A 20025-nucleotide genomic window follows, 5' to 3' on the forward strand; every position below is an offset into this window, starting at 1 on the left:
TGATCGGTCCATTTGTACTTTGTACTAAGGATCTGACAGATTAAACAACATTTAATGTCGACTTTGAAGGATATTTGAATACTCTTTACGGGGTAATGTGTACAGAAGTTCAGGGTTGCGCTGTATGCATTTAAAAATGTCTTACTTTGTTCATAATCTAGCAGCTATACACAGGTCAGAGGTGGAAGTAGGTGGCAATTAAATTTCATTTAAATGAATGGTCTTTGATTAAACTGTTACTTTTCACATCATCTCTTTTAATCCAAATTACATAAATCTAAAAAAGAAATTTTCAGTGAAAATAATTTCTTTTGTGCATAGCTCAGAAATATGGCCTCACCATTGCCTCCTCATTTAGTTTGCATGGACCTGTGCAAATTAGTCCCCACCTCACCCTTTCAACCATGTGTCCTGCATGACTGAGCAGCTTGGTGCGAGATGCACTAGTAGCACAGCTCATAGCAATGACAAAAATGTAACACCAGCCTCCAATTTATCACTTGTAGCTTACCAGTGCCTGCACTGGTTTCTGGGTTTGATGAGAACATTAATAATACCAACAGCTCTGCTGATTCCTTAGTAGTCTATTAGTTTGCACTTTAGCATGGACACCCAGTCCCCTTTGCAGCATTGCTTATAATCACTAATCACTTCCTGTGAAGCTCTTCTAATTTTAATTTGCAATCTGACTTGCTTCATCTGCACTATGAGTTAGAACAAAGAAAACACACCTGTGCAGTGTCAGTCACTACTCGTTGTGTGAAACCTTTTGGGATCGAATACCATCTGTGTCACATTATATTCATCCTTCCCCATGTACGTCATTGGGTTTAGACAGAGCTGTATCGGCATGAGACGGCGTTAAGGTGACAGTTGCCACAGTGTGACGTTGTGCTGTATCTATAGCCCTAAAAGACGTCAGGGGATTTACTCAAGCTGACAGGAAGATGGCATAGTCTATTGATGCATTAATTCAACTGCCGTTCCTACTCACAAAGCCTCCAGTGCCTATAAAAATGCTGGGATTCCATTCTGAGTGAGGAATGAATAGCAAATTGTAACTCTATGATGCTGTATTTATCCACTGTTGACCCCCCCCCCCCCTTTTTTTTTTTTTCCCTGACTGCACTCCTAGACTAGAGGACAGGGTGCCAGATTTTAAACTTTTCCCTTGCCCTTATATTTGTCTGATATTCTTGAACTAATAAGAATATCGGACTTGCTGATGAAAATTATAGTTATGCAGGAGAAAGTAATGCATGCCAAAGCAAGATCCAACACAACAATTTGGATTTCCAATACTCCAGAGTTGACATAAATGATTACCATGATTCAGTCATTCTGCCCCCCAAAGCAATATCATTGCTAACGTGCTGAATAATTTATGTAAGCTGCGATATAGTATCTTCCAGCTTGCAGCTTTGACACCACCCAGGATAAGATGTGCACTGGTGCCAAATGTGTTGCTGTCAGTTGCACGCAATTACGTTACTTTAGTTAACTCAAAATGAGTTTTGTGAGAGAATGCCATCTCTGCAAGTGTGGTTGTTAACTTCAGTAAGCAGGTTTCAGGAAAGTTAGCGAAACGAGCTGGTATGAAGTAAAGTCATGCTGCATAAAACCCAGTTCTTAATGGAAATCGGTGCCTCCGTCTCTCTCAGCTCTTTGCTGTGGTCACAGACAGATTGCTGGGAGGGTGCATTAGCTGCTCAAACCCACAGACCCACACAGACATGCAGAAAGTAACACTAGTTGTGCATCAAAATCTGTCAGTAATGAAGACGTTATGAGCAACTATCAAACACCTGAACTTTGAAACGGACAGAACACAGTTTTGCAGAAATGCAGCATGTGCTATAACTATGGTCAGCTTGTTTTCCTTTCTTGATCCCTAATTCTACGACCCCTTTATTGTACACCCATTACAAACTATGAAATGCCATGTGCATGTAATTTTCGAGTCTAATTAGCTGTGTTTAGCTATCCTTTGAAGCTGTGACTGACTGGCTGCTTCACTGCTAACAGCAGATTCTTGAGCTGTATCTGCAGCAGAGGGCTTTTAAATCTGCAGCAGAGTGATGTTAAATTAAATTGTTACATCGGTGACTATGGCATGCTAGTCTGCTATGTACTTGAGTGGGCGGGTGGAGTGTTTTTGGGAAGGGGGTGTAAAGTACCACTGGTCTACAACATCCCACCCACACTCCTTAATAAAATTGTGCAGGAAGGAAAAGAAAGAACAAAGTCACAGTGCGTCCACAAGTCAGACTGATGCCTGTGATTAATGTTCTCTGTTCTTTGAAGTTTCACTTTGACTCTGATTTCAGAAGCACATTAATTTGGCTTTGTTTTGCATTAAAAGCTCCTTGATGGAATTAGTGAGACTTTGCAATGTCTTAACATTTACGAAACAGCTCCCTCAGAAGGTCCTTCACGAGGGGCCTGGACTTGACTGCATGTAGTTGTTTATAAAATAAAAATTCAAATTTTCACTAAGCTTGAATAAATAATTACATATTCTTCTTAGCAAGGTCCTGTAGTTTAGCCAGTCAGATCACGATGACTTTTAATGCCGTGGTCCGAGCAGGGTTTATCGTGACTGCTGCCATGAGAGGACTTCATGTTTGCCCAGGAAACCAGCGCAGGAATCACAGGGTCCAAGATGTGTTTGTTGTATTAATATTAGTGGTGATGCAACGTGCTGCGCCATTATGAAATCCAGATTAGTAGTGTGTGATGCAAACATGGCCAGCTGGCTGGCCGGCTCCAGTCCACTAACAGTGCTGATGTTCCTGTATCCAGCTGCCTGTCATCATGGAGAGTTAGTCCTTTCCTTTGCTTTTAAGATTGTGGTAGGTCGCTGTGTTGGCTCGAGGGGAGATTAAAGGAGTTCTTCTTCTAGAAGAGACACCTGTCTAAACTGAAGGGGTAAAAAAAAAATGTCCATGTTTGGTTTTATATTGTTATTCCTGCTCTTTTGCATTTTCCCCTCCGACTAGTTGTTGCAGTTGCAGTTGCTGTTTGCACTGGATGATTCCAAATCATTCAAACGCTGATTCTTAACAATAACAATACATTACGTTCTATAAATCTGTGCAATATTACTTTCCGAGTTTCACGAGTATAGGAAGACGATCGCTGTAAATATAAAATGAGCTTCTGAGAACTGTTGATAGGGCAATCAGCAAAACCACCAAGCCACTCAAAGCTGAAAGTTCCATTACAGCTCGGTGTCTCACTAGAGATTAAGACGGATAAATGTTCATCGCACATAAAGACCATTACTCAGATATATCTTGTGCCTCTTCCCCTCATTTCACCTCCCTCACTTGCTGAAAATCCCTTCTCTCTCTCTCTCTCTCTCTCTCTCTTTTTTTTTTTTTTTTTTTTTTTTAATTTAAATCTGCTCTCAGCCACCATCACTAGTTCTTCAGAGAATGATGACCGCAGCGGCTCCAGCCTGGAGTGGAGTAAAGATGGCAGCCTAAGAGGCAGCGGTCGCCATGGCCTGGCACAGAGCGTGCGGGCGGACACCTGCTCTCCTGTGGCCGAAGAAGACTCCAGCAGTGCCACAGCAACACCTGCAGACACCCCATCCAGGACAGACCAGCAGCACCCTAACATATCTGCGGGTGCTCCAGGGCCACCACACCCTCCAAGTCACTCACCTGAGGGACCCATTGCGTACCCGCCACAGACATCAGCTTCCCTCATGATGCCGAGGCCAAACTCTGTAGCAGGTAAGACTCCTTGGTTTTTGAGGTCTTGACATCTGGAGCTCAAGAAGTATACAGGAAATGCTCTGTATACTTTTCATCTGTGACTGCATTGTGTTGCCTGTCAAGATCGTAACTGTGAGATACGACCTGTGCCAGAGGCTGACATGTGGCGTGCCAGAGGCTGACATGTGGCATGTCAGTTTAATCCAAGCGAGTGATAGACACCGAAGAGTGAGAGCATCTGTAGTAGGTTTAGAAGAAATAAGAAGTCAATAGTTCAAAGAACGGACTGTGCTTTTCAGAACAGGAGTATCAAGGCAGAAGTTTGGGATTAGACAGCTGCTGTGTGGTGTGGCTCGCCACTGCCTCGCCATGTCAAACCTAAGCACACGCTCCGGTCTGGCTGATCTGTTCTGCATTCCTGCCCTGGAGCCTCCCTGTTGTGGTTCAGCTTACCATATCCACACAGCTGTCACAGTTGTTGATATTTCCCCCTTCACCCCCTTTTCCCTTATGTCTTTTCACCCATACTATTCCCAGGTCTCCTCATACCTTATTGCTTTTGACCTCGGCCTATTTTTGGTGAATCAAACAGCAGTACGTTTAGCATTTTCCTATATATAATTTTGCCTAAATGCAGTTTGTAGCTAAGCTGACAGTATGAGTCATGTACAGCTTTTATCATCCACTCACTCACCCACCTCCCTTCTTTACTCCTTATCCCATTCAGGGTTGGAGGCGTTGCCTGCAGTTTATCCTAGTGGGGTACGCCCTGGACAGGTTTGACTAGAGATGCGCAGGACCCCCCCCCCCCCCCCCCAAAAAAATTACCTTTCAAATGCAAAATATTATTTTTTATTACAAAAGACATGATCAAACTTTCCCTCAAGCTGCAGTAAGTTGCAAGATCTTCTCACACTTAGTTGAAAATAAAGTGCTCTGCTATTGCAAAGAGGCACAAAGAATTATACCCAGCTTTCCCTGACATACTTCACACTAGCAACATATTAGCATGTAGCTATAAGTTTGATTGCGACTATTTGCCTGCACCGCCGTGTACATGTTCCGCATGGACATAGACTCGGTGCATCTGTATTTTGACACGTAAGTGAATCTTGAACTAATCAGGAGTATATTTTATGGCTCAAATGTTAATGCAAGCTTATGCTAATGATTTTACTCCGTAATTAGCAGGGCTGCCCATGCTTGTTGATAGAATGAATGTACACTTGAATAAACGTTGACGGACCAGAGTGGTATGTTAACTGTAAGGCTGTAGAAACAAAAGAGTGAGACTACATTAGAGTCCAACTCAAAGGAGCAAACAGAAAGAGAAGAAAAGACAAACAGTTTAGAGCACAGATGAAATGTTTGTTACATTGAATTTTGAAAGCAGACAATTCTGCCAGTGAGGGAAAATCACAGCAGGGGCAACCTGGGCTGAGCTGTGAAAAGAAGCATAAAAACATGAGTGACTCAGGTCAAACACCTGGCCTAGACAGAGACGACTCAAAGTTTAAAAGACCTCATGAGACTTTTTCCTCTAGAATCTTCCTTGAATATGTTGTTTTGCTTTACCTCTTTAGTCTGTATGTAGCAGCTGCCAATGTTTTGAAGTTCAGATACTTGACTCCTGCCTCCCTTGGGTTTATTCTTGATGAAATATAGTAACAGTTCCCGTGTGTCTACTTCTAGACTGTTTTCTCTCTTTGATAAAATCTAGTCCCAGTTCCTATTCAACATACCAGAGAAATGCAACTGTGTAATGTCCACTCTAGGCCCTTACAATTAGAAGCAGGTAAGCAATTTAACTTGTGAAGGCAGTAATGGAGTAAGATGGGATGAGGACAAGCTATAGAAGAAGTAAGGAGTAGTACATGGTAGGCTCACGGTACTGATATTTCCTTGCATACCATAGCTCATAGCTTGCGCATGTATTTTACACAGTGGCCACTGCTTTGATATTTTCTGCAGCCCACAGTTGGATGTGTTGTTCCCTGATGATTCTATTGTTCCAAGAGTCCGTACCATTTTTACATCTCATCATTATTGTGTGTGACATAAACCTGGACGGTCCAGGCGCACAGTGGCTCATAAAGCTTAACAGACCAGAAAATGTTTGGCTGTTTATGTGTGTTGGTTTGCGTGTGAGCACCGGTGTGCTTGTGTCTGTCTGTCCTCCCAGAGTTTATGGGCTGATGTCATAGTTATGCAGTGTTGCCCTCTGAGACCGGCAGAACACGCACCTTAGATTGGTTCAGGCCATAAATGAAGTTGTCTCATCGCGTCCTTGATGCTCTCTCCCAGGGTTTCGTCACACAGTGTAAAATCTTTCTTTGGGTCACAGCATAGCAGAGACGGCACTTCTGTTCAAGGAAATTGTATTCGGTAAAAACCCCCAAAAAGTAACGAGTCTAAAGAAGCAATGAGAGAAAAGAAGCTACCACGGCGAAACATAATATGTATTCATCATTAGTGCATTCATTCTGTGCCAGAACCTTGGTGACTATTGTTTGTCCTGTGTTTGTGAAACAGCATCTGAGATAATGAGCTGTCTGGTTAATCTATAAATTTCTCTTTATTTTATTGATAGATATTAAATAGGAGCACAGAGATTAAAGGCAGAAGCAAACAAATAATCATGAGTTCATTTAGGGCATAATTGCTTCATGCTACAGTATTGCTATTAGTTTTTAATTTTATCTTATGATTATCTCCACCAAAAAGACAAGGTGCTGGAAACATTCCTCAGAGTGATTGAAATTATGGCATGATATAGTTGCTGCTCATCCATGATGTGAATCTCCTGTTTCACTGCATCCCAAAGGTGCTCTATTGGATTGAGATCTGGTGACTGTGGAGGTAGAGTGAGTACTGTAAACTCGTTTTTATAGACAGAAGATGAGTACACTTTGGACACAAGGGATCGACATGGTTAGCAACAATACCCAGGTGGCCTGTGGCATTTAAAACCATGTTCAGTTGGTACTAACAGGCTAAAAAGTGCAGAGAACCACCACCAAGAATGGATCAATGCTTTCATGTTGTTTAAGCTAAATTCTCACCTTAAGCATTCAAGTGTCACAGCAGAAATCAAGACTCACCAGACAGTTGTTTGTAAAATGGCTCGTTGTTGGACAAAGGTCACACTTTCTTAGTGTCAGAGTGTATTTTGGCCATCTGTCTGATGCCGATCAACAGATGCATTGCTGGGCCTCTTGAAGTCTCCGTAATTATGTAGAAGGAATGTCTGCATATTGCTGAGAACTGTCGTTTGCACTGCCTTGATGTTGCATGTAGCGTGGGTGTCCCTAGGTTTTGGTGGGAGCGCCACTTTTTGGTGCCAACATGTCCTGTGACAAATTGCACAAATGTTACAAGAACAACATGAATTCATTTAGATTTGTCTTTAGCAGAGCTTTATATTAGGGATTGTATATTACTGTCCACCTCCTAAAGGAAACTGCTGCTGAGGCAGATTTAAAAGGTTGTTAAAATTGTTACTGATTTTCATCTGGCATCGAAATATTGCATTTAAAGATCTAATACGTGAAATAATCTACGTGTAATCATGTTTACAACAGCTGTTCATTAAATCTAACAAACGTGGCAGGTGCATTGGGTGTAAGATGCACTAAGAGCCTGAAATAAATGGGAACAGCTTTTTCCCGGGCTTCCAGGTGCTTTGTGAACTTCTCTATATCAGTTTCTGTGAAAGTGAAGCCAGTCTGCCCTGTTTCCCCCAAATAGTTCCATCAAACCAAAAAGCAGTGCTGTGGTAAATTAAACTTGATGTCAAATTTCAGCATCAGGATTAGTAATAAGCACTTGTAAATTAACTCTATGCTCTGGTGTTTTCTTTGTTTTATTATTTGCAATCCACTATTTACATCTATCTGTCGCCTCTATTGTAAGATCTTCTGTATAAACTAGAGTTGTTGATGGAATTTCACCTCCTCTCTGAGGTGATATACTCAGTTTATAAGAATCCTAATTTTGAGTAATTGGAGTTGAGCTTTTTTCTTTTTTCCTCTATAAAGGCTTACAGAGTCAAAGGGCCATATTAGTGTTGGCCACTGGAATTCCATGGTTTTGAAATCTTAGCCTGAGCTGCTTGTGGTTGGGTTTCTCAGACAGGGAGATTTGAGTGAGGGTCACCGTGGCGGAGGAATGGTGCTACAATGCTTGTGTGGTGTTTAGCTATTCAGCAGAGCTTTGTGGTTTGAGACAAAGTCAGGTATGGCGCACTCATTGCTCGCTTGTACTCCAAAGTCATACATTCCTCTGGCAAAGCTCGTGCGCCGGGCTCTCTTCACGAATGATAACGGAGCCAAGACTGTGGACTGCTGACAGGCAAATTCGAGGATATGTTGTTTGTCTACTAAAACACTGATGAGGTAACATCTGAATGCTTTTGTGTTTTATTAGAACGACTAAAATCATCTTAACCTTTTCCACATAAATACAACCTATGATTTAAAGATGTTTGCAAAGGTCACACAGTAATTACAAACTCATAAAGTGGCGTAGCCCTTAAATTTAATAATCTCACACTGATTTATCTCATTTGCTCTCATTTGCTGTCTTTCCCAGTAGTTTCTGAGACCATGTGGTCTATTGTATTGTTTTAGGCTGTGTGATCATGTTTAAAGACATGCCAACAGTGTGTGCGATGTCTCCAGGTAGACACGGGAGTCACTTCTGCTTCTGGCTTCATGTATATATTGATCTGTTTAGTGCAGAGTTTAAAATGAAAACAAAAAGAGGAAAGAAAGCCCATTCATTTTCTCGAGCATGAAAAGGTCACAGAGACATCTTCTAACGTGCCCTTTTTTCAGAGAATTGTTTGGTCCAGCTGTCACAGCAGGAGAAAAATAAAATCTGTTACAGATCAATCTGTTTGAAAGCCCCTTTTAAAATTGTGCTCGGCACTCCATTGACAGATTAGGGCTTATCAAATGCCCAATCTTAAAAGGAACAGAGCGTTAGCTAACCACAGAGGCATTTATATATATGAAATAGCTTATGGAGCAGTTACAGTGGTGGTTTGTTTTTTTTTAAAGTAAATGTTGTTGATCTTAGCATAAGGCTATGCAATTATTACAATAATAATTATCCCTTAATATTTACCACATCACATTTTGGGTTATTTAGACCAAAATACTCAATTCTGCTCTACAAGGGCCTGATATCCACTTATGAGGACATTATACTGCTACTGTTCTCTCAAAATTTTAAACTAATATATGTGGCTCTTATTTTTCAAAAAAAACAAAAATAAGGTTAAAAAGAAAATCTGGTAATTCTTTGTTTTTACATTCATCGGGCCCCAATGTGACCAAATATCAAAGAGAAATTAAAAATGCATGCCGTGGAAGAGTTCGGGTCTTAGGAGTAATAGGCAGACAAATGGACCAAACATCAGTGCGTGCTGATATCAGCCTCTTTGCAAATAAAACAACGTTTATCGATATGAGGGATCAGATTTTCTCATTTGTGTCTGAATGTTCAAACGTTCGTCATGAAAAGCTATTAAGGCGTGTTTATACCAGCAAAATCAAACCAAATAAAAGGAAAATGGGTATTTGCATTGGCTATAAGCCGAGAACAGCCAAGAACTGATTTATTCATACAAAATCACAAAATGGGTAAAGTGTAACTGGCTACTATAAAAACAGGAAGATATGTGAAGGGAGTATTTGACTCCCTTCTCCTCTTTAGTAGATTCACCTTGTAAGGAGGCGAGAGGGAGTCAAGTTGGGGAGGGAGGGTGGGGGTGGTTAGAGCAAAGGAGCTCAGTCCTCTTCTCTGTTCTGTCATGGGAAACACAGAACAGGGGGTTTTCAAAGGGCAGATCTGCCCGAGGAAAAAAGAATCCCATTTTCATCAGAATACAGTCTTGACACATTTGTGCAGCTTCAAAGTGACTGCAAGTGCAGACTTCAAGGTATCATATGTATGTTTTATCAATGAGTAGAGGTGAGGAAGAATAGGAGGGAACTCGGGAGTAAAAAGAGGAGAAGAAATGAAGGGGAGGATTTGAGGGATGAGGAGGAATCGTGTGGGAAATCTTGGCCTTGGGAAAAAATGTTGATAACGACTCAACAAAAGAGAAATGTAGTTATGGTGCTGGGTGCGCTGTCTGCCACGGACGTGAATCAAGGAGTCTATGCAGCTATGCAGCTCCTTTAGCAAGTCAAATTCGGTATTACGTGTCTGTTGAATAAAGCTCTACTGTGCTATTTCTTTTATTCCATGCAAAACAAAGAAGGAAGGGGGGGAAATAGACTGACATCTTGCGGCCCTCCTGTGTCAGTATGAGGATTTAGTGGCGATTTGTTGCATAAAGCTGATTTTTCTCTTTATTCTCTTTTGAGTCTTGTCCATACCTCCCACAAAATCCACGTGATACTCTTTGTTGCACTCATTTATGAGTCTGCTGCTTTTTCGCCTTCATTGTTTTCCACATTCCCCTCTTTTAACCCCATCTCTGTGCAGTCTGGATTGTTGATTAATACTGCAGCCGTTGGATAACAAACTTTAATCAACCACTGCGAAGTGAATCTCTTGGTTTTCCGTTTATATTTCCTCTAATATTCTCAATTTCCCCCTCTGCTGCTTGCATACCGAGTTATTTATGTGTGTGTGTGTACGTGCAGCATGTGGACAGAGATGATGTACGCATACGTGTTAAAATTGTAGAGAGGGTGATGCTCTGTTGGAAGGCAGCGCGTTCATTTAGCAAGTGCCTAATGCTGTGGGGGAGTGAAGTGAGCGTTAGTGACAGTCTTTCCCAGCTGATATTGATAAAGAAGAAGAAGAGAGGCTTTGATTCTGCTCTTCACTAAGCCCAGGAGAGCGTGGATCGCAACGGCGATAGCATAGTTGAAAAACGAGCAGCAGTTGGAGGAGAGGCCTCGCCGCACTAATGCACATTTTTATTATGTTAACAGACCATGTCTTAGACTTCAAATTAAAAGCTGAGTTGTAATCACTGGCTCATCAAGTGGTTTTAATCTGTAGACTAGTAGTTTCAGGAGATATCCTGTGTTTGGGGATGGAAATCATTGCCTGCTTTGAGACTTGTTCTCTCTCTGCTTCAAAATGAAGCTAAATCCTAATGAAATCTCAGTAGATTTGAACTCCATAACAACTCAAGTTGTGATCTGGTTTTAATTAATTTTATTATTTCATTTCACGTCAAATGACTTACAGATATTGTAGTTTGTAGTACACAAAAGTCCTGAGATTACACCTGTGCGTCCTGTAGATTGACAGTGATGAGTGCCAAACCCGCGGTGAAGCATTTCTATAACTCGTTGTAGTTTTATGAAAGGTAAAGGTAATCTGCCCTCTCCGTACAGCCTAGCAGGCGTGCTTGTGGGGATGGACCTCTCATTGCTATATCGTGTCCAGCTGTCAGCTCAAATCAAAGAGAATCGGTGCATATTGCTCTTGACTTTAGAATACTGCTATTCTTCCTGCCACAGTATATGCTGGTAGCTGCTCACACTGCCCCTGCAAATGTCAGAGCGCACTGGCTTTGTTCTTTCCTCACTCATCCACCCTCAGACATGGCATAAGTGCCACAAGGTTTTACTCTAGTGTGTGTTTCTGTCTTTCTCTTTATAGTTGTGATGACAAATGTACTCGGGAGGTACTAGACTGTCAGCTTCACTCTTTGTGTGTGTGTGTGTATGTCTTCTCTCTTGTCTACAGCCACCAGTTCCACAAAGCTTGAAGACCTGAGCTTTCTTGATGAACAGCGCAATACCCCCCTCCGGACATCCATTCGCCTACCCTGGCATAATACAGGAGGAAGGCCCCCTCAGGACGCTAAAGGTGACTGGGCTATTCATACTACTGCTGTAGGCACTCAGGGGAGATATTTGTAAAATAAACGTGTAAAATATCGCAGTACATAGGATAATGTTATGTGGTATGACTCTGAAAAACCCTGAAGTTAATAGGCAGCCAACGGTAGTTCTGAAGTTTCCAAAGTACCACGTCTGAGTGCAGAGCCAACAACAAAACTGTGCAAATACTTGAACACTGCAATGTAAACAATGCAGCACTTATGGGTATTAACATTATCCTCAAAAGCCTTTTTTTGGCTTTTAAATCATGCCTTTTTTCCCAGCTAACTTTTATCTTGGTTATGTGTTTTGAATCCTCTGAGAGATCCTGCAGATTAAATATTTCATGGGAACATGAATTACTGAATAAGTCATCACTGGATATATACTCAGACTATTTAGTCTTCCTTTTGAAAATGTCCTCTTTCATTTTCACTCAGTCTCAAACATGAAGCTGATACATAAGCATATGGTCAGTGGTTCTGAGCAGGTTTTTTCTACATGAATTCGTACATACGCAACAATCTTAAACAATTGGATTCTTTTCTATAAATTTTATGGGAGATTCAGTTCAACTCAATTCAGTATTATTTATGCAGCGCCAAATCACAACAACAGTCGCATCAAGGCACTTTATACTGTAAGGTAGACCCTACAATAACGCATACAGATGAAAACCCAACAATCATATGACCCTCTATGAGCAAGCACTTTGGAAATAGTGGGAAGGAAAAACTCCCTTTTATCAGGAACAAACCTCTGGCAGAACCAGGCTCAGGGAGGGGCGGCCATCTGTAGCAACCGGTTGGAGAGAGAGAAGGAAGACAGGATAACATACATGCTGTTGAAGAGAGCCAGAGATTAATAACAAGTATGATTCAGTGCAGAGAGGTCTATTAACACATCTTGAGGGAGAAAGGTGACTGAAGAAGAAATATTCAATGCATCATGGGAATCCCCCAGCAGCCTACACCTATTGCAGCATACCTAAGGGAGGATTCAGGGTCAGCTGATCCAGCCCTATCTATATGATTTATGGTATTTGTTTTTCAGATTTGGGTGTGATGGCACCACCTTTACCTAAATTTTGCAACAGTAGGTCAACATTTCAGTGCAGTTCATTGCAGTTGTATTCATATATTGCAAAAATCCCAACATGTGCCATCTTAGGAAACTCAACCTAGTACGCTGAGGACCTTACAGTTCTGATTTGAGCAACATTTAGTGACTTCCTTTTTGACTGGGCGAACCCTCCGACAGAACTAGACTCGGGATGAGCAGCACTCGTTTGATTGCCATGAGAGGAGAGTGAAAAGAAAGGGGGAAAAAAAGATGAGAAGGAGAAAAGCTTCAACTGTGGGAGAGAGAATACACAAACTGACATGCATGAACAATGAAATGGAGAAGAGGTGAGGATGTCGGTGCACCATGTGAGGCCTCCTGAAAGCAAAGGCCTGTCGCAGCATAATAAGTAAGGGGTGATTCAGACGTTAGCTGAGCGAGCTTTAACTATAAATCTATGAAAGGTTTTGAGGCTAATCTTAAAATTAGAGATTGGGTTTGGCTCCCAACCCTAAACAGCCAGCTGGTTCCACAGGAGCGAAGCAGCTTTAGCCTCTGCTTGTCATTCCGGCTTAGGATACTGAAAAAGCAAGTCATGGTCATTAGGGGCTTTATATTCAAGAAGATGGATTTGAAATCTAAGGGGATCCAATAAAGAGAGGTTAATAAAAGATAACTCTTTTTCTAGTTCCCGTCGATACTCCTTTTGCTCAAGTTAGAGTTTTTCAAACACTGTACTTATTTTGCTGGTATAGTAGAAGGTGGTGATCATTTCAAGTGTCTCAGAACCAGCTCGTTCGCTTTTTGGTTTCATTGTAGGGCACTAGAAACATAAACAGACCTACACCTGCCAATATAAACACTCTCAACTGCCCCTCCAATTACAATAGGCTTTTGTGAACACAGGCAAACTCGCAAGGTGAAAACACTAGCAGCTAACAGCAGTGATAGTTGTAATGTTGAAAGGTGCATTAGCACTAAAGGTAGCAGTCATTTAGTGATGTTAGTTAACAAGTGTTATGAGATCTAATTAGTGCTGAAGTAGACCAGATAAGAGTCCTCTTTCAGGTCTTCACTCTGATTCCACTTAATTGAAAATGTATCCTCTACAGTGTTCAGGGTTTTTCATGTATGTGGCTCCTTCTGGGAAGAAGAATGCGGGAGATGCTCAAAGCATGTTTGTAGGTTAACTGCAACGGAAAACGATTTATTACAGTAAAGTTTCCAGCATTTAAAAGAAGTAATCATTTGTTAACTTCCCGGAGACATGGGGAAAAAAAATAGAAGTAGTGTAAACAATTTTAATCTGTTTCATTTCTTTTCCCGTTTCCTTCAGCGCGTTTTGCTCCCTACAAACCCGTGGACATCATGCTCAAACCTTTGCTGTTCGAGGTTCCCAGCATCACCACAGATTCTGTGTTTGTGGGCCGAGATTGGCTCTTTCAGCATCTGGAAGATGTCCTGAAGGCCGGCGAGTCCACAGAGAACCACGGTGCTGTGGTGGTGGGCAGCGTGGGGTATGGGAAGACGGCCATCATCTCCCGACTTGTGGCGCTGAGCTGCCATGGAGGACGCATGCGTCAGATCGCCTCCAACAGTCCCAGCGCCTCCCTGAAAAGTAATTAGTTTTAGTATTTGCCTTTGGATGTGAGCACTACATTAACTGCTCGTGTTTAGCTAATGTTATTATAATTTCATTTCAACATTAGCTTGCAAAGTGTGGGAGGGAAGTAATTATATATTCGTTGGCAATATAAAATCAAGTTGACTAATATTACATTTACCTTACAAAAGAATGCCCTCACACACAACTAATGTTATTAATGCTAGCATATACATATATAGAGAGATGTTAGTTTATATTAATGTAATAACTTTATATATTGGTGACCATGTGCATGTCTTCCAGCTGGCCCAGGTCAAAGCACAGAACTTCCTCTCAGCCAGCCTCCACAGCCCACTCCACCATCCAGTGCTGCCAACACACTGAGGACCAGCAGTTGCCCAGGAACTCCCGAGATGCAGCGGCACAGGGAGGAGGCTGTCAAACGCCTGGCTGCAAAGGTGCGCCTTTCAACATCTAAGAGAGCTCACAGTAACAAAGAAGCAGGAATCAAAGAAGCTGAAAAAAGATTGCACTAGTTATGGTGGTGTTTACTCAGGGAAAAAATGTTTGGTGTGTGCACTGGATCAAAAAAAGTAATTTTAACAATTTTCAACAGTGAGTAGATTATTTTTTGTTTTTGATGGATGGATTTGTTGTTTCTTCCTTTCTTTTTAAAAAAAAAAAAAAAAAAAAGGAAAAAGAAGGAAAATCGACCAAAAAGCATCTCAGGTTTTACCAAGTACTTCTACAACAGCTTCAGTCTGACTTCTGAAAACTCCTCTTTAATAGTGACCACAGATAATTGTGATATATTCTGTTGAATGATGCATAAAATTATACATAACAATAAGGGTAGGTTGCAGTTTACTAGTCAGTGATTAGAACCTCCTCAGGGAGCAACAACCCACAGCGAGCCCTGTCAGCCATGACCTGAGAGCACAGAATGTAAACACACACCAACGTCAAACAGAGCCAGCTTCATCAATATTAGACGTCATTTAGGAATTTACAAACATCAACACACGTTTCAAATAGCAACACCATTTATCTAGGCGGCTATCAGTTATACCGACATGTATGGCACTACTACTGCTTAATTACTGGTTGGTATCCGTTCCTGTGTCAACTTCAAATAGGTGCTTAAATATATTGTAAGGCCGCCTGTTCAAGTGTTGAACTGGGATGTTTGAACATGATAAGGATCCTCAAATTTCCATGAAGCGGAGCAACACTGACTACTGAGGACAGTGCTTACTTTTTTGACAGATGAATATTCCATCTGTTGATTTTTCTGGCGTTACAAGGATCGCAAAATAAAGTCTAAATACTGCCTCTCTGGGAAGTTTACGTGTCAGCGCTGTTGAGCAGAAGATTAAGTGTTTTCTTGTATAAGCTTGTCAACATTTTTCACAAGATATAAAGTACTGCACGGTAACAGCTTTACATGTGTTCTGTTACTCCCCCACACCGTCAGTAACATTGTTAACCACTTGTCTGTGACCGAACCCCCCCCCCCCCCCCCCCCCCCAAACATGCATACCAGACACTGAGCATATTTCTGCACATCTTTCTCTTTCAGACTTGTGAAGTGGACAGACAAGTCCTCGATGTTTCACTTTAAAATGTTCCTCTCTCGATGCACGCCGACTAAGCAGTGTGCGGTTTTTGCCTACGACTCTTTTATTTTAGTTTTGGAATTGTTCGCTCTGTTTCCACTGAAATTTCTCTGTCGATTTTTCACTCCCGCATCTTTACTCGCACCACCTCTTCTTGTGTTGCTGAGGGTTCAGTCACATAGCAGGTGCACGTTCACTACATTTTGGAAATACTGCTTGCTAAAAGCACCATTTGATGACTTTGGCACTGCTATTGCCTTGTAGCAGGTCTAATAAAGATGATTGGGGGCCACCGGGATTCAGAGAAGATTTGTGATCCACTGTTGTAGTCAGTTGAGTTTGAATAGTGCTGTGATGGTAGGTTGTAAGGTAATTTAATAGGTGGCAGCTTTGTGAAGGACTTTCTCAGTGGATGTGACGTCTCCTACTGATTCTGCTGCGTTTAATGGTACTGATTACAACCTGTTGTCCTTCTAACACCTTTAGAATTTAATACTCTTATCCTGTCAGGGAGGCCTCCTAATTAGTGACCCTGTCAAAGGGGACAGTTCATGCACCAGACAGCTAGGGTAATGCAGTGAGCTTCATGTAAATGTCTGTGAAACTCAAGCAGTATCTCTTGAGCCAATTATGGTGAAAAGTGTTTCCAATAGGCGCCTTCACAGGGGCTCTGTTCCTGTGATGTGTGATGCAACGCTGAGCAGCTTCTGTCAGATTCTGCCAGTGCTTTTTTAATCATTGATTTAAAAGTGGTCTCATAACAGGAGCACTGAGGCTACTACCCTTTCTGCTTTATTCTTATTATCGAGACGTGCCTTTAGGTAACATTTCTGAAAATGCATTTATTGTTTTGCCAGCAGATGAGCTACCGAGGTTTGACTGCAGAGCCTTGCATCATCGTGTGTCGAGATTCGTATTGCTCATTGATGAGGCGGTAGTCTGCGTGACTTGTATGCTAAATTAAATCATCACTGCAGTAGGGGGCTTATTAAGAGTTGTGTTCATGCACACAGCAGGTTACTTGACTTTGTACAATAATAGGCATTCAATATATCAGTTTCCCTCTTTGTTATGTCACATTTGTGGTGAAGCTCAAAAAACGCGTGACGCAAAAATGACAGAAAGGAGTGTTCGGACTTCTCTCAGACGTTTGCTGCTTTTAGGGTAAAGCATAACATCAGAGAAAAATTCTGGTGGTCGTGATTTTTGACAGTTTCTGGAGAAGATGTGAATCAGTGGTTGTGTTATTGTTTCAGTTGGTCCATCTTCTGACTGGATGTCACATGTTTTCCTTACTAAAGATGGGTTATATACATCCAGGGAGTTCAGCTATAATTTTTAAAATCTTACCTCCCTCTTTTCTAATTTGCGCTAGCTTTAATTGTGCCTTTATTGGCATGTGAGTTATATGTTATTATTTGAAAAAGAAAGAACCATAAATATGCATTTAGATCTGTGCTGTGGGGAGAAGTTTGGGTCCAAAACATTTATTGATGCTAAATGTTAAAAAAAAAAGTCTCATATCTTGAGGCTTTAGTCATTTTTCTAGAAGCTGGTCATCGGTTTTCTGTGGAGAACTAAACAGCAACAGCTGAGGTTGAGCCGTCAGAGGAACCGATCACCTGCTCCTCCTCCTGTGGGCCTGGAAGTGTGTCAGCTCCTCCAGGTTGGACTGTAATTAGTACAGTCATCTTCCTTCTTCTCCACCTCTGTCCCTACATTTTCCTTTTAAATCAGACCTCCTTTGAATGCTGCGGAAACCTGCTCAGGTACAGAAGATTCTACCTTTAGATATCCACCTGGGATCTACTCACTTCTTTTTATAGCTTTTCATCCGTTGCCCAATCTCTTCATCATCCCTTCTGTGTGAAATAATGAAAGGATAAAATCATGTCTTTGACATTGTAGAGATAATATGTAGTTTTATGGAGGCTTGTTGGTATCAAAAGCCTCACTTACTTACTTTGTCATGGTAGTTTTTCAGTCACCAGAGATGTTGGTGTTTGTAAACGCTTTAAAGTTATCAAATGTACCCATCAGTCAGTGAATCATATTTTTAATTCTTCCTGATTCTCAAAAAGCAATGGCTTCACTCGCGTTTGTTCTCGTTCCTTTTGTCTTCCAGGTGGTGGCTTATCATTATTGCCAGGCAGATAACACGTACACTTGCTTGGTCCCAGAATTTGTGCACAGCATCGCAGCCCTTCTGTGCAGAGCTCATCAACTGAGTGCGTACCGGGAGCTGTTGCTGAAAGAGCCCCACCTCCAGAGCATGCTCAGTCTGCGCTCCTGTGTCCAAGACCCCATGGCTGCTTTCCGGAGAGGAGTCCTGGAACCGTTGGCCAACCTTCGGAAAGGTAAAACACTGTAGTTGTATATTGCACTATTTCATTTTCATCGTGTATGAGACCACTAATCTCATTTCATAGTATTTTAATATTTAGTTTATTTGTAAATGTCTTTGCAGAGCGAAGGATTCCAGAGGAAGATTACATAATCTTAATAGACGGGCTGAATGAAGCGGAGTTCCACAAACCAGACTATGGAGACACCATTGCATCCTTCATCACAAAAATCATTGCCAAGTTCCCCTCCTGGCTAAAACTGGTTGTCACTGTTCGAATCAACTTGGTGGTAAGAAAGAACTTATAAAGCATGGCTCTGAGTTCACTCAGATGACAAAATATTCACTGTTATAATCACCTCGAGTCAGAATTACAGATGTCACATTATACTGGTGATGAGTTTTAGTTTTAAAAAGTTTATCACTCTTTCTTCCCTCTCGGTAACTACTCTGCTTATCCGCACACTTTACGGCTGATTAAAGTAACTACTGCTAATGGCATTCACTCTTCTGTTGCTGCAGCTGCTTCTCTCACACACTCAGAGACTCGCTTCCCACATTGAACTCACACAGGTGCAGTTTGGCTGTTACACTGTTGAGTGAAGTACTGGATACAGGCAAGCTGTTAAGGGCTTGATTCTTAACTTAATTACCAGTTTCGTGTCTGCTCTTATCCTCTACTATCTGCTTTCCAAGCGCTCTGAGCTGAAGCTTATCAAAAAGTTTGAACACTCAAGACTTCTGTTGTTATATTTTTTTATACAAATTGAATGAAATTTGCACAGGCTGGTTTAACTAAGCATCTTTAACTAAGTGCTTTTACAGTCTTACCTTTTAATATATTTTAATGTTATTAGTGCTCACTTACTTAATATACTGTATTTTTCGGACCATAAGGCGCACCGGATTATAAGGCGCATTAAGCGAAACAAAACAGTCAGATAAGTCAACTCATTCTTCTTGCTTCCTCCAATCCACATTGATTCATAAATGCTGAATTCTCTTGCAGCTGCTCTATTCCCATGTTGTTGCAGCATATTAATGACTAACCTTTGTATTGTGGATGGATTACCTCAGTTGTTCTCCTGATTGAAGTTTGGTCCGTTTACAGCATCCCGCCATGCGATTGCATTTGTCCCTAACCCTCGGGAACCCTCACATTAACTTTTATGAGTGAAAAAAAGTTAGCCTTCATCCTCTAGCTTCACTGTTTATGTTATGCTAACATAGCTGTGTCGCTAGCATATCATTTTATACCAGCTAGCCAAGCTTCAGTAACCCTATAAATGTCACTGCTGTTTAGTTTTCTGTCTTCATTTATGTCGAAAGGGACGGCAGAGCTGTACATTTAAATTTTTTCAGAAATCTCTTAGTCATGTATATCATGTTTAGGTGGAACTAGTGAGCTAACTTCTAACTCCGTTAAATTTAATAAATTTTGTTTTCATGGATGCTTGGATGTTGAACTTAATAGTTACACCTGATAAAGCATCAACGCTGTCGATTTTTGAGAAAATTAAAGGATTTTAAGTGCGGCTTATAGTGCAGGAAAAAAAAGTATGCCGGTTGTAGCCAACAGTCCTCCTGCACTTACAGTTCACACTGGCCCTGTTTCCCAATCCATAAAACACTGTAAAACACATTTATTGATTTGTTGACCAGAACATTTCATATCCTAAATCGGAAAATCTAACACTGTGGCAACCCTAGAAAAGAAATGAATCAAAATTCTCTCATTTTAACAAATGTCTAGCTGGACATGCCGTCACCTCTCTAGGCACTCACTCACTGTCACCAGACCCTGCACATTTTTACATTTTGA

At 41.3% G+C, this 20025-nt stretch overlaps 1 protein-coding gene across 1 annotated transcript in view; it reads left to right on the top strand.

Moving 5' to 3' along the window:
• Positions 1-2814: 2814 nt before the first annotated feature.
• LOC146716532 (protein TANC1-like) overlaps positions 2815-20025 on the top strand; it is a 43112-nt gene continuing 25901 nt past the window's right edge. Inside the window, exons 1-7 of the mRNA XM_085441570.1 lie at positions 2815-2821; positions 3414-3740; positions 11439-11561; positions 13974-14255; positions 14547-14701; positions 17985-18216; positions 18327-18493. Of these exons, the coding sequence (XP_085297696.1) occupies positions 2815-2821; positions 3414-3740; positions 11439-11561; positions 13974-14255; positions 14547-14701; positions 17985-18216; positions 18327-18493 (1293 nt within the window). The remainder of the gene's footprint in view (positions 2822-3413; positions 3741-11438; positions 11562-13973; positions 14256-14546; positions 14702-17984; positions 18217-18326; positions 18494-20025) is intronic.

Source organism: Copadichromis virginalis, linkage group LG3, assembly GCF_057382275.1.
Source record: "Copadichromis virginalis isolate Kocher_CV1m ecotype Utaka linkage group LG3, C_Virginalis_male_GT1.1, whole genome shotgun sequence".
NCBI classification, from domain to species: Eukaryota; Metazoa; Chordata; class Actinopteri; order Cichliformes; family Cichlidae; genus Copadichromis; species Copadichromis virginalis.